General features: G+C 56.4%; 7 protein-coding genes across 7 annotated transcripts in view; 3 read left to right on the top strand and 4 right to left on the bottom strand.

Moving 5' to 3' along the window:
* Positions 1–373, top strand: part of VDBG_09218 (serin endopeptidase) — a gene marked incomplete at both ends in the record, with an annotated part of 3,352 nt that extends 2,979 nt beyond the window's left edge. Inside the window, one exon of the mRNA XM_003000677.1 lies at positions 14–373. Within this exon, the coding sequence (XP_003000723.1) occupies positions 14–373 (360 nt within the window). The remainder of the gene's footprint in view (positions 1–13) is intronic.
* Positions 374–459: 86 nt separating this feature from the next.
* Positions 460–1,612, bottom strand: VDBG_09217 (endonuclease/exonuclease/phosphatase family protein; the record flags this gene model as incomplete). The annotated part of the gene is made up of 2 exons (XM_003000676.1): positions 460–1,416; positions 1,565–1,612. The coding sequence occupies 2 exons, from the start codon at positions 1,610–1,612 to the stop codon at positions 460–462; spliced, it is 1,005 nt and encodes a 334-aa protein (XP_003000722.1).
* Positions 1,613–3,054: 1,442 nt separating this feature from the next.
* VDBG_09216 (predicted protein) lies at positions 3,055–3,939 on the top strand (the record flags this gene model as incomplete). Its single annotated transcript, XM_003000675.1, has 1 exon — positions 3,055–3,939. The coding sequence occupies one exon, from the start codon at positions 3,055–3,057 to the stop codon at positions 3,937–3,939; it is 885 nt and encodes a 294-aa protein (XP_003000721.1).
* Positions 3,940–4,244: 305 nt separating this feature from the next.
* On the bottom strand, positions 4,245–5,327 carry VDBG_09215 (conserved hypothetical protein; the record flags this gene model as incomplete). The annotated part of the gene is made up of 3 exons (XM_003000674.1): positions 4,245–4,325; positions 4,459–4,754; positions 4,811–5,327. The coding sequence occupies 3 exons, from the start codon at positions 5,325–5,327 to the stop codon at positions 4,245–4,247; spliced, it is 894 nt and encodes a 297-aa protein (XP_003000720.1).
* Positions 5,328–5,891: 564 nt separating this feature from the next.
* On the bottom strand, positions 5,892–8,158 carry VDBG_09214 (peroxisomal copper amine oxidase; the record flags this gene model as incomplete). Its single annotated transcript, XM_003000673.1, has 4 exons — positions 5,892–6,307; positions 6,378–6,858; positions 6,916–7,788; positions 7,853–8,158. The coding sequence occupies 4 exons, from the start codon at positions 8,156–8,158 to the stop codon at positions 5,892–5,894; spliced, it is 2,076 nt and encodes a 691-aa protein (XP_003000719.1).
* A 2,303-nt stretch (positions 8,159–10,461) lies between these two features.
* Positions 10,462–11,451, top strand: VDBG_09213 (RNase Z; the record flags this gene model as incomplete). The annotated part of the gene is made up of 1 exon (XM_003000672.1): positions 10,462–11,451. One exon carries the CDS (start codon positions 10,462–10,464, stop codon positions 11,449–11,451), a length of 990 nt encoding a protein of 329 aa, XP_003000718.1.
* A 369-nt stretch (positions 11,452–11,820) lies between these two features.
* VDBG_09212 (serin endopeptidase) overlaps positions 11,821–13,262 on the bottom strand; it is a gene marked incomplete at both ends in the record, with an annotated part of 3,264 nt that continues 1,822 nt past the window's right edge. Inside the window, one exon of the mRNA XM_003000671.1 lies at positions 11,821–13,071. Coding sequence (XP_003000717.1) covers positions 11,821–13,071 — 1,251 coding nt within the window. The remainder of the gene's footprint in view (positions 13,072–13,262) is intronic.

Below are 13,262 nucleotides of genomic sequence, written 5' to 3'. Positions count from 1 at the left end.
CCACCTTGTACAGATCTACGAGGCTGGCTGGAGGGAACGCAACTGGAAGTACCCCCCTGTTGAGGGCCAGAACGGCTACATCGGGCCCGCCGCGGCTTGGGCTGGTGCTGCCTCGGTTGAAGTCTTCAACCCTGTCTTCCACAACCCCAACCAGACCTTCACCTTCCCCGTCACCGACATCTACCGCAACGCGGAGAACACCGCACAGTTCTTCCGCTACTACTGGTTCGGTAGGCTGGGTAACGGAAGCCAGATCGCCGAGGGCAAGTATCACATCCGCTTCGCTACGCTGAAGCCGTTCGGAAACCCCGAGGCCTCGGACAACTGGGACGTTTTCCAGGCGCCTGAGATCACCATCACGGGCAAGTACTAGAGGGATGTGATTTGAAGGATACAATGTCATGATATTTGTAGACAAGACATGATAGACTCTTGATAGTCATTGCTCTGTCCATTTGACTAGCTGCGTTCCACACACGTTTTGTTGATTGCAAAGTTGACATCGACAATGACGGGACGATGATCCGATATCCAAAGGTTGTCATCAAACTTGTTCTCCAAGACGCCGTAGTTGAGAAGCGCCATGCCCTGGACTTCAGGCCTCCAGACAAACACATGATCAATGCGCGACCAACCACTTCGGTCATCCGAAAACCCTGCGAAAGTGTTGAGATGTCCATGGATTCGTCTCGGATCCACAACATCCTTCGCATCGTGATAGTTCCCCTCAGCAACCATTTCCAAATATGCAGGGTTCTCGGGCGTGATGTTCAAGTCGCCACCCAGGAAAACAGGCGTCTCCTCGCCATCCACCACAACCGCAGCCTCCGCCGCGAACCGCACGAGCAGCCTCGCCGACTCGACGCGCGCCGTCTGGCCAATGTGGTCAAAGTGCGTGCACATGTACGTCAGCGGTGCGCCGCTCCGGCGGTCCCGCAGCGTCGCCGTCGTCACGACGCGCGGCAGCGCCGCGTCCCACCCCTTGCTGCCCGGCTCTTCGGGCGTCGGCGACAGCCAGCGCGTCGAGCTGTTGAGGAGCTCGTAGGCGTCGGGTCGGAAAAGGATCGGCGAGAACTCGCCGCCCTCGGCGCCGTCGTCGCGGCCGACGCCGACGGAGGACCAGGTCGGGGTGCCGAGGGCGGATTTGATGTCGGCGAGCTGCGTCGCGAGGACTTCCTGCAGGCAGATGAGGGACGTCGGGCGGCCGGCGGTCTCGTGGAAGAGCTGGGATGCCAGGGAGGGCAGGCGGTCGGACCAGGCGGGTTCCGGGGGGAGGACGGTGGGAACGGCCCAGCGGATGTTGTAGGAGATGAGGCGCGGGGTGAAGTCTATAATTTTCGAGGCTGCGAGGCCGGGAGGCCGGATGCCAGGAGGACTGTTGCCTTCATTGCTGCTGTGGATTGCGGCCGGCCGGTGCTCTTGAGCAAGTTTCGATAATGTGAGATCGCATGGCGGCTGCGGTACTTATGTTTTGCCGCTCTGTTGAGAGTCTGAGGTGTCATTTCGACGACCTGGGCCTTGGCGTGCGTTGAGGTGTCCCTGGCGATCGTGTCCGTTCACGCACGTGGCTCACTCCCAGTTCATCCGAACGAATTGTAGCCAAGATCATCATGGCTTTCACCCATCTCGGCGAGCCGACATGCAGGCTACCGACTGTGTCAAAGTACCACGGCGGGGAACAGGAAACAAGCAACAGGCGTCGCGACGATCGCAACTTGTTCCACGGTGGGCTTTCGCCCGATATATGACGCCAGTTTGAGCGAGTTTGCATGTGAGGTTACCCAGAAGAGGCGACCGGCGTGGGGCCTCGGAATCGGACATTCACGTGGGGGCGGGGATGGCGCTCATTCGTTCGGCCGGGTGCGGGGTCGGCGCTGCTGTGATCGGCCGGGCGGAGACGGTCTACGGGATGAATAAGTACTGAGACCTCTGGGCCCTGAAAGTGTGGTGGCATTTTGTGGCATCCTCGGCATCTGTGCTTAGGGCGCTGAGGGCTGGGTTTGAGGGATGGTCGTCTTATGCAGGTGACGATATCTTCAGCTGATGAGTCGCATCGTCGACTGTTCACAAGCCTGCCGAGGCTGGCGACTCGGGCTTGCTCATCCTCTCGATAGTAAACTTCGTGTCCAAGGACATCCTCATGTCTTTCTTCCGATGACATCAGCAAAATACTCCATTTGCCGGGGCTCGCTAGACACTGATCCAATGCTCAAGGTACCATGTCGCCACATATGAATTATTTGCGAGCACGGTCGAACTTCAGTGTCCACACATGCTGAACTTACGGCTCGTAAGGCGTCGAAGGTTTGAGATCTGTTGCCATCCGCTGCAACGTCGAAAACCCAACAGGGTTGCTGAATCTACCTTCTTGGTAGGATAGCCATCTCCTATTACAGGCAGTGAAACCAAAGAGATTTGCCCACCGTGTTGTTGTCCTGTCAAGCTATGTTTAAGCGCGAATGCTGGAAGCTGCGGTATAGATCATGTCGGGCACCATTTACTGTCAACGACCTTTAAAATGTATGTGCAGCAGGTGGAAATTCGAAGGCACCTCACCGAACCTTGATTGCCTTCCGAAGAGGGCGTGCCTTGCAGCCACGGGCCACGTCTAATATCCTCACTCACATGCAAAAAAAATATCATGCTGGAGTAAGTCTATGCTGAAGCGCGGTGAATGTCTAAGGCATTTAACGTTTCGGATAGAACCGGTGACATCCTCATTGAGATGTTGCGCCACTTGAAAAGTGGCCGCTTCGGATCACGGCCATAACGGATGAGGTTGTCGAATTCTGTTCAGCCATTTGTGCAGAGATCTTGGACTTGTGACATTCAGGCTTGGTAAGGTTAAGAGCAGGCTTCAGAAAAGAGAAACTACTTTCCACTACACTCCGTGTCACGAACCTACTGAAAGGCCGCTTCCGATCACGGGGATTGATTCTCATCTACATAAGATGGTGGCTCCCTGCTACCCAAGAAACCCTCATTGCAACTTCACATCTTGTGGTGCTATCAAGACCATCCTCATACCCTTGTTCATCATTACATTTGACAACCATGAAGCTCGGAGCCCTTCTCACGGGCGCTGCCCTCGTCCTGCCTACGGAACTCGCCATGCCGAAGCAGCAGTTCTGTCGAACTCTCGCCAAGCCTGACTGCGGCAAGGGTTGGGTCTGCGTCCCGATTTCTGCAGGATGTACGACTACCACCGACTGTCTTGGCATGTGCCGCTCAGCCAAGAAGTACAGCGCCATGGTGCCAGTTCCTGTGGAGCAGGTAAAAGAGACGATCAAGGAGAAGAAATCGAAGAAAGGAGAAGGCAAAGAAATGAAGGGCAAGGATGTGACGAAGATGGGGGTCAGCGATGTACCCGAATCGGTCATTCAACCTGCGGCGCGAAACCCTCCTCAAGAAGAACACGAAAAGCCCGGGAAGCAAGACAAGAAGAAGGGCCTGAAGAAGCACGAACAGACGAACGGCGATAAACATAAGTCTAAGGGCCACCACGACAAGCCGAAGAAGAAGCACCCAAAGGATCGCAAAAATCCTGGCAAGTCCAAGCACCACGATAAGCCCAAGACAAAGCACCATGGAGAGCCGAAACAACCCGAGAAGCCCAAGCATCATAACAAGGCCTCGCCCCCGAAGAAACCGGCGCATCCCAAAAAGCCGGAGCACCCGAATAAACCAGAACACCCCAAGCACCCGAAGAAGCCAGAACACCCTAAACATCCGAAGAAGCCAGAACATCCCAAGAAGGCGGAACACCCCAAGAAGCCAGAACATCCTAAGAAGGCGGAACACCCCAAGAAGGCGGAGCACCCCAAAAAGCCAGAACACCCTAAACACCCAAAGAAGCCAGAACATCCCAAGAAGGCGGAGCACCCCAAAAGGCCTGAGCACCCTAAGAAGGGACGGTCCCTCGAAGACACCCGCCCCTAAGAAGGATGAGGGACCGAAGAGAACGGAGACCAAGAATGGCCCAAAGACAAAGGAGGCCGAGAAGCCCAAGAACCAGAAGCCAAACTCCGATCAAGGACACCAGGTCCCTGATAAAAAACCCGAGAATCAGCCCCAAGGTACTCTTTAGAACGGCGAGTAGTCGGAATAACACATCCACTGCAGAATAGGACCTCGTCAGCAGACCTTCTTTCTGTCAACTCAAGCTGGTCAAGTATTTTGGTGAGTCGCAGAAAAAGGGCTGAGGTAGTTATTCAATCTCGGATGAACACGATGATGGAGTTGTTCTATGGTTTGGGGTTGACTACATTTCCGATGGGTTGAGATGACAGGTATCGGCCTCTGTACTCCACATTGATCATATAATACTACGAGCCGTAAACTACGGGACTTTGCGATGCTCAATGGCATTGATTACCCGTAAGCAAGTGATGTAACTTATAACTGCATCGCTACAGCCATCACCGCCGCAGCGAAGGCTAAACCGGACCCGCTCCGTACTACCCCCGCATCCGAAGGCGGGAACTCTGCCTGCGGCTCCCGGCTCCCCTCCACCACTTTGTTCGGCGCAACGCAGACAAGGTGCACCTTTTGCTGTGATCCAGACTGCACCGTGAAAAGCACGGGCACAGTTTGCTGTACCCGCAGGTCGTATACATCGAACTCGTTCTCCTCCTCGTCCGGAGGCATGATGCGCCAGCCGGGGAAGCCAGCAAAGGAGCGGTATCCGTTGGGAACATCAGTGTGTGGTAGACTGTCCAAAACGCAAACGGAGGGGCTGAGTTGGACAGGGTTGACTTTCCGGGTCAGTATTCGAGCGAAGAACGCGAACAAGAGGCACGGGGGCACGTACAGGTGCGGAAGCCAGTGGAAACGTCACATTTGTCCCCGAGGTCGAGCTCAGGACAGGGCACATCGGAGGGTGTCATCGGCGTCTTCAAAGCTTCTTCGATACACTCTTCTGGCAGTACGCTGCTGCATGAGTCCTCACTCGACGCGTCGCCCGTGGCCGTCGCATTCTGCCCAGGCATGGTGTATCCGCACACGCGCGTCGCATTGCCAGTCTCGCTGCCAACAAAGCTCTGGGGCACGCTGAGGAAGACGGCCAGGTCTTGAGCTGTGGGCCACCCGTCGAAGTAAACATTGGCTCTGCGGATGTCGGTCAGGGTCGCAGAGACGAACCAATCTTCATCTCCATTCTCAAGCGGTGGAATAGCAATCGTGCCAGTGGCATTCCAGCTGCGGTCGTCTGCGAGGTGACGGATGGGGAGAGGGCAGTTTTCAAGGCTCTCGTTCCTCTGGGCGGTCGCATAAGGCTGACCAGACAGGAAGAATGCAGCCGCGAAAGCAAAACGTGATTTATTGGGCATGCTGTTCGATTTCTGGTTTTCACGATGATTGAGCGATAGTATGCAGAAATTGTTGGAAAGAGACCCGGAGCTGAAAATTGATGAAGATATTTAAGTCCGGACTCCTCAACGCCTAAATCTGAAGCTTGGAACCAATCTTTCGTCATGAGTGGAGGCGACTCATACCAAGACGAACGAAGGATTGCCAAGTGCGCTCAGCTGCTTTTCACTGGCATCGTGGGAACGCGGCTCTCATTGCTCGAACCCACATACTAGAAGTAACCCTCCCTAAGAATCCACAGGTGCCGCTCGTGGCCTTGGCGACAGACTTAGGGCCGCTAGGGGACACCCCAAGACATACGCCCAGAACTTTTGCTACTGTAACCCGACTATCAGGGTTCTTAAATTTCCTTGGCGACGGTCAAGAGTGATCAAGTTCAGCGCACGTTATCGGGTTGAAGCATCATGTCAGGCTAGCAGGCAAAGGATGAGCAAACGAGTATAAAACCTGAATTCGAAGGGCGGCAGGCCTCCTGAAATGGATACTACTTTCAGACATCGGTAATCCTACATTCTTACCTCCGCTCAAGACGACCCATTGGTCCCGTTCGCATGTCCATTAGTACCATTTGCTTGTCCATTGGTCCCATTCGAGCAGCACTCTCTGAACGCAAGCGTACTCTCCTTGTCCGCCGCGTCGAGGGCTCCCTTGCCCGCAGCAACTTGCGACGGCGTGCTTGCATAGCTCGGTGGCACGTCGAGAACGGGATTGTTCCGGAAGAAGTTGCGCGGCCGCAGCAGTAGCGTGATCGGCTCGACTGGCATGACAGGGAAGTCCTCGGGCGCTGGGATATGGGTCACACCGAACGTGTGCCAGAGTACGACGTCCTCGTCCTCGATGGATTCGGTACCGTCGCCGATCCATTCGGGAATGCCACGCGACGGTTCGCCTGAAGTCTGTGGCACATGGCGGCCTGCGGGCCACAGTTGATCGTCGCGGTCTGAACCGTTAGTAGGTGATCCATACAACATGGTCATTCGTAAGGTAGCAAGGTGGGATGGGAAGCTTACATTTTGTGACGTGCACCGCGTGGCGGGCGAAGCCTGCACGCTTCCAAACAAGGGAGCCCTCTTTGGGCAGCAGTCCCGGCACCTCGCGGCTAACCAGCTTGTAGCTGGCAGGCTTTCCACTGTAAGGGTGCAGCTTGCTTGTGTTGGCCATCTCCCACGTGCGTGATGTCGCACCATTGTAGTCCGTCTTCGAATTGCCTGTGGTGTCAAGCTTGGTGCGACGGGCCCCAAAGGCATTACCATAGAAGTTCTCAGGACTGCCAACGGGGGCGTCAGAAGCCACCGTGTCGACCTGGAAGACTGTGTTGCGCGGACCGTCAATATTGGGATCGACGCGCAGGCAGAATAGGTGCTGGTGGTTGTGGGCGTTGACGCCAGGGAACACCTGGGTGCCCCAGCCCTTAGTATCTTCGCCCTCGTTCATGGCATATGTGTTGAGAATGCCTGTGAGCTTGATCTCCGGCTGGATGGTACCGTCTTGCTGGCGTGGCTGTTAGTTACCTCAAAACAGAGTGAGAGAAGCTCGGGTGTGACTTGCATGGAAAATCCACTGAATTGCATACTCATAGTTAGCGGCAGTGAAGATCTGCTGCACAATGAGCTTCCGCGCCCGGGTCACGATGACCGAGTCATCACGGAAATCACTGTGCTTGAACAAAATTCCACTATCCTCTTCATGGATGCAAATAGCGTTCTTGATCGTACGGACACCGCCAGCACGCGTGGGAAACTCGGCATCGAGGTAATGGATAGACCCCTTGCAGTCGCAGCCCAGTGTCAACGCATTCGTCATGTAGCCCGCGCCGTACTCGCCGAGATCAAAAGCGTGCTTTCTTTGATGGGGATGCTCCGGGTTGCCGTAGGGGACGACCATCTCGGCGAGCGAAAGTCGGTAAAAGATAGGTCTCACATTGCCCTTGTCGTTGTAGGTGATGTTATTGAGCACAATACCCTCCCTGTAGTTGAAGCCAATGTGGAACTTCCAGTTCTGCCACTCCAGCTCCCTGCCCTCGATCTTGAACGACACGCCCTCTGGTTGTGTGATATTGATGGGCTTGATATCATTCCGGTACCCGCCATTCTTCTCAATAGCAGCGGGATGGTAGTCGACAGGCTTCGTCTTGCTAATAGGCCGACGGATCTTGGGGATGTCGATATCGACAATCTCTTGCTTGTCGGCATCGTAGATGGGGCAGAAGTCGAGAGGATACTGGTACTGGCACGTGTCGACGTCAGGGCGGTAGTACATGAGGGCCTGCTGCAGGCGCACGACGTTGCCGTGACGCTCATCGTAACCGATGGTCCAGGGGTCGCAGTACACCTTGTGCATCTCTTCCTTGGGGATGCCGGAGATCTCGCACTGCTCAATGACCTTGGGGTCCTTGCGACAGATGTGCTCAACGGCTACGAGCTCTTCCATTGTGATCTGACCAGTCAGCTTGCGCGTGGGCATCGCGGGAGCTGCAGCTACTTACGATTGGCTGCACGCCGTCGAGGAGATCCCAGTGAGTGATCTTGTCTTCGACCAGGTCCACGAAACCCTCGTAGACCTTGCCGCCCTTGGCGATGACGACGACGTCGGCGATCCTCGCAGGCCGAGGGGCGCTGGCAGGGTCGGCTAGCCAGGCGGTCATCTCGGCCTTTCGGGGCTCATGGAGTGAGACGACATTGTAGAACAATTCGCCGTGTGCCTTTTGGACGGCGGCGATGGCTTGCTCGATCTCAGCCGAAGTGAGGGGATCGAGAGGGTGCGGCAGTGTGCCGTTCACTGCTGCAGGCATGGCTGATGCGTAGGAGACAGACGAGTTACAAAGGTTGAGTTGGTAAAGATACTGCGGACTTGGGGAATGGTTGAAGGCTCGCGAGAGGGCCGACGTTTATACTTGAGACTGACCATGGCCTGAGTCGCAACCGTCGTGACCAAGCGCGGGGTGCTGTAGCCATGTGTAACCTGACCTCTCAACCTCCGAGATAAGTCCAACCAAACACAAAGGCGATAAGACGCCTCACACCCTTTAGGATGCGACGTTCCCCAATGACCGTCGTAGTCGTAAGCTAAGACGATTGTGGTAGTCATTGGTCTGGGCGATCAGCCGTCGATAAGAGAACGGGCTGGCGCTGGAGCTTCCCCCGCATCAGTCCCGATGGGGAGTAGAACAGGCATGGCTTGCATGAGCTCGTGGCCAGATGATAAGCTGCCGGGATCGGATGCGGGGGGATAAGAACAGTCTGTCGGGATTTATGGATGTGTCGTCACGTCAGGTTCAACGACGCTCGCGACCTGGCTTGGGATTTGCGATTTCTTGTGGTCATCGGATGGCGGACTGCGCTTGAAGTGGCGTGGGATGGCACAGGTGGTCGAGCACAACTCCTCGGCGGATGGGTTCTCCGTTGTGATATCATTTCCGAATCTTCTGCGGCGATCCGACGCTAGTGCAAGGTCCTGCAAGTCATGATGCCGAATAAGTTAAGCATGGATGTCGGGGGAGAGGAGAGAAGAAGAAGAAAAAATCCAGTGTCTCAAATACACGAAGTGTTTGGATTCGGGATGACCAAAATATGTTTTGAATACTTCAACGTCGAGGCTTAAACCATAGCGGTCGTCACACAATCTTTTTCAGCTATTGGACTAAGGTATTGAAATGTCAATGTCTGACGCACTTGGCATATTTGAATAAGACAGAAGACAACACAATGGATTGACTGTGTATGAGCTCAGTCTCTACGGGACCTCACAGTGGTAGAAACGCGTCACGGCGTCTTGAACCAGGCATGCAAGCAGCCATTGAGAGGACAACAATAAAAAGCTTTCCGTGCCAGGAGAAATGTTAGTTTTATGAAATGTCATCTAGCCATCACGACAGTATAGCAGCCAAGGGCAGTGAAAAGACATCAACGTCACCTCCAGCTAAGCATCCATCTAGCTAGGTATACAAGTCAAAAGAAAGCTGCAAGCCTCGGCCAAAATCAGACTGCTCGTTATCACTCCTAACAAAATTTCAAGTCCCCTTGATCTAGATACGGCGAGCTGCGAGCAGTTTCGCAAAAGTCTAAGAGTACTTCGTAATTTGCGGCGAGCTTAGGTGAGGCAGATGCTGCAGGACGTCGATGACTGTTTCAGTCCGTTCGAAACCGCTCAGCGTTTTTTGGTTGCTAGAGGTCCAGCTGTCTGAGAGGATGTAGGCTATGGTGGTGTCCTCGAAGAGGCGATTGGCGAACTCGTAGTAGTCTCTCAGAAGACGGGTGAAATCTTCTCGGCTGCATTATATTGCAGTGTCGTGCATTTATGGACACAGAAGTATTGGCAGATGGTGAGGATAAACGATGTATTACATGATGTTCTGGTGATGAGCGGCGAGATGTGGGCAAGGGACTCGTGGAAGGCCGAGGCCCTCGAATAATACTGGTACATCGCCGTGAATACAGCGGTGTGGTTCAGGGGGCTCAGGGCCTTGCTGACCCTGCCGGTAGCATTGATCCCCAGCCGGGGCCTGGCTAGACCGGGCATCCATGCACCATGCGTGCTAAGAAGGAGCTTACTGGATGCGTGTGACCCCTATGACGTCCACTGGAAGATCATTACAGCGCCCACCAAGGCTTGTGGCCGGACGCTATTCTGCCCCTGAAGCAGATCTCGGGGCTCCCTTGGGCACTCTCGATAAGGGCCAGACACCACGATTTTAGTGGCTTCAGGGCCGTCAGTGTGGAGCGTCGGAAGTGATGACATCAGCAGGCCATGTGGGTCCCGGAGCCTCCAGTATCGAGTGAGTCGCGATTTTTGAATGCCGCAACACCATCACGATGCCGCGCTTCTACATCTCAACGGGGGGCGGTATCGCTTCGGCTTCATCAGGCTGACGCACACACTGAGCCTCTACATCCTGTGAGTCCGTATTGGGGAATATGCAGGGGTCCGTGGCCAACTGCTTGACGGTGCCTCTCAAGCTTTGCCTGTTCCCAGCAACCACAACTGACGCAACCAGGCCTCAACTCTCAACACCCAGGAACCGGGACTCTCATACAAACATTGAATAAGAGATCCACGTCAGGGCCTACTCGTCAAGCACTCTAGGGCCATATCGCCATGGCCCAGCCGTCGCCTGCCTTTGCGACGCCCTTGCCCCAGTCAAATCGATCCGAGGTCCTCGAGTGGCGCTTCCCCAAGCCCTACCATCAATATGTCCTGACGGGAAAGTCACGAGCCGCGTGGCACACGTCCTTCGTCATCCCACAGCTCAATCTCCTACTCGACGCCGGTCTTGTCGTCAACAAGGAGCGCCCCAAACACATCTTCCTGACCCACGGCCACAGCGACCACGTGCTCCTCTCGCCCGCCTTTGTCAAACGCGAAGACCCGCCAGACATCTACTGCCCCGTCGAGATGAAGAAGTTCTTCGACGACTACATCCTCGCCAAGACCATGATGAACCGTGGCGGCCACATCCAGTACGACGAGGCTGAGGCCCGCGGTCTGCCCGTCGACAAGGACGCCCCCGACGTGGACGACGACGGCCGGACGCCCTCGCAGCGGGCCTTTCTCGGCACGCACGTCACGCACCCCGTCGTCCCTGGCGACGAGATCCCCCTGCGCCGCCTCAAGGGCATGAGCGCCTCCGTCTTCCGGTGCGACCACAACGTCCCCTGCGTCGGCTACGTCTTCAGCACGACGACCCACCGCCTCAAGCCCGAGTACACGTCCCTCGCGGGCCAGGAGATCAAGGCCCTGCGCACCTCGGGCGTCGACATCACGGCCCCGCACACGAGCCCCGTCTTTGCCTTCCTCGGCGACACGACGGCCTCCGTGCTGGCCGCGGAGCCGCCGTGGCTGCGGGACGGCATCCCCGTCGTCATCACCGAGTGCAGCTTCTTGTACGAGGAGCACAAGGCCCAGGCCGAGAAGACGAAGCACACATACTGGCCCGATCTCGAGGCCGTCGTGCGCAGGTGGCCCAAGACGACGTTCATCATTATGCATTTCAGCATGCGGTACAGCGACGAGCAGGTGTCGGCCTTTTTCAAGGGGCTGCGGGATCCGCCTAAGAATATTGTCGTCTGGGTAGATGGGGAAGCGTAGTGCCTCTGCGAACAAACAGAACCTAGAGTAGTGTTGAAGGATCCTCAAGCGCATGAAAGCACTTTTGTCTGCAAGTAAAGCTACTGGAAAGATGGTGCTGGTATTTCCTGGCATTCATCAGTGGCTCATGCCCTGTAGTGTGCCTCGAGCCAGGCCGGAGACCATGATCATCTCCCAGAAATTCATCTGCAAGAACAGAGCATTTCACTGCGGAGTTCTTTTATTAAGCAATCCCAAGGCCACTTTCTCGGAACAAGTCCCTGACACTGGTCAATTCTCGATCAATGTTCATGGAGAGACTCGAATCGCCGACTAGCTCAGCTGAAATCGCGAACACCGCATAATGACTGACTATAACACCAAGCAGTCTCATTTGCTCAGCGGCAGCACTTCAATCTCCGGCGTCTCAAACACATCCCAATTGTCCGCCGCCGCGCGGTTGCCAAACGGCCGCAACGAGGCCACCCGCATGCGATACCGCCCCGGCGCGATCTGCGTCCCGTTGCCCAGCTCGCCGAACCACGAAAATTCGGACGGCAGTATGTTCGACATGGTCCGCGGCGCATTGACCAGGGGAAATCTGAAAATCTCCCATATGTCGTCGAAATCTGGCTCAAACATGAAATCATCGCCGACAAACGACCACGCCGCCACGGACCCGACGAAGCCTGCCTGGCCCTCACGCGGCGGGTATGCCCACTGCCGCTCGCGCCACGACGCCTCGAAGACGTCCCAGCGCAGCTCGCGCGTGCCGAAGAAGCTCCGCATCGAAAGGCGCGGGAAATCCGGGCGCGCGGCGTCCTGGCTGAAGGTAAAGTTGGCCTTGGTCTCGATGCTGACGTTGGCGGCGCCCGAGACGATGAGCGGCACGCCGGCCATGCGCTCGAACATGACGCCCACGTCGCGCTTGAGGTCCGCTGCGAGGCCGAGGTACGGCACGCACAGCTCGTCGCCGTTGCTGCCTTTGATGACGATCCGGCCGCTGTACACGGGGAGCGCCTCGGGCGCGGCCGCGGCGCCCTCAGCCAGCGGCGAGAAGTTGAACTGCGCCGTGCGCGTCTGTCCGGGATTGACGGTGAAACCGGCCCCGGGGAATGTGACCCGCGGGCTCAGCTTGAGCGGGTTTGCGAGTAGCTCGCTGGCGTCGGCTATGCGCGCCGGCGACGCTGTGTCGACGGCGGCTAGACCGCCGTAGTCCTGTTGTGAGAACGTGTACGTGACGGGCCTTGTCCCGGTGTTGGTGATGTCCACCTTTTGGTAGCGGCTGAAGTGTCGTGTGTCGTTCAGGGCAAACCTGGTGAACGACAGGCTCGTGTCCTGGCCCAGCACCTTCGAGGCGTTGACGAGACCGGTGCCCACCTGCGCAACGGGGGCGAGGGCGTCTAAGACGGCGCCGGTCGTGTAAGGGTCGTCCCAAGCGATGGGCTCGCCCGAGGAAATGATGCGCATGGCGAGCTTCTTAGCCCAGCTCTTGTCGCGATTGGCGCGACCGCCAAACTGGCCGACGTACAGAGCCGCCACGCCGGCAATGTACGGCGTTGCCATGGACGTGCCGCTCAAGATGGCATAGCTCGTCGCCGAGATATGTCGACAGAATGTCGCCTCCTGGTGCTGAGATGTCTGATTTCAGAGACAGGTCGTTTGGCCGGCCCGACGCTCGTGGAAGGTGCTTGCAAGGCGCGGCGGTTGGGATGGTTATCGACGTGGTGGTGCAGGTCTAGGACGATCGTCAAGTCAAGGTAACGTTGCCACCGCCTTGAGAACGTCAATTAACGGCTTTTGCTGTCTTCGGAGGTATCATGGCCATGTTG

The sequence above is a fragment of the Verticillium alfalfae genome, genomic scaffold (assembly GCF_000150825.1).
Source record: "Verticillium alfalfae VaMs.102 supercont1.14 genomic scaffold, whole genome shotgun sequence".
Classification (NCBI taxonomy): Eukaryota; Fungi; Ascomycota; class Sordariomycetes; order Glomerellales; family Plectosphaerellaceae; genus Verticillium; species Verticillium alfalfae.
This window is presented reverse-complemented; position numbering and strand designations above follow the sequence as displayed.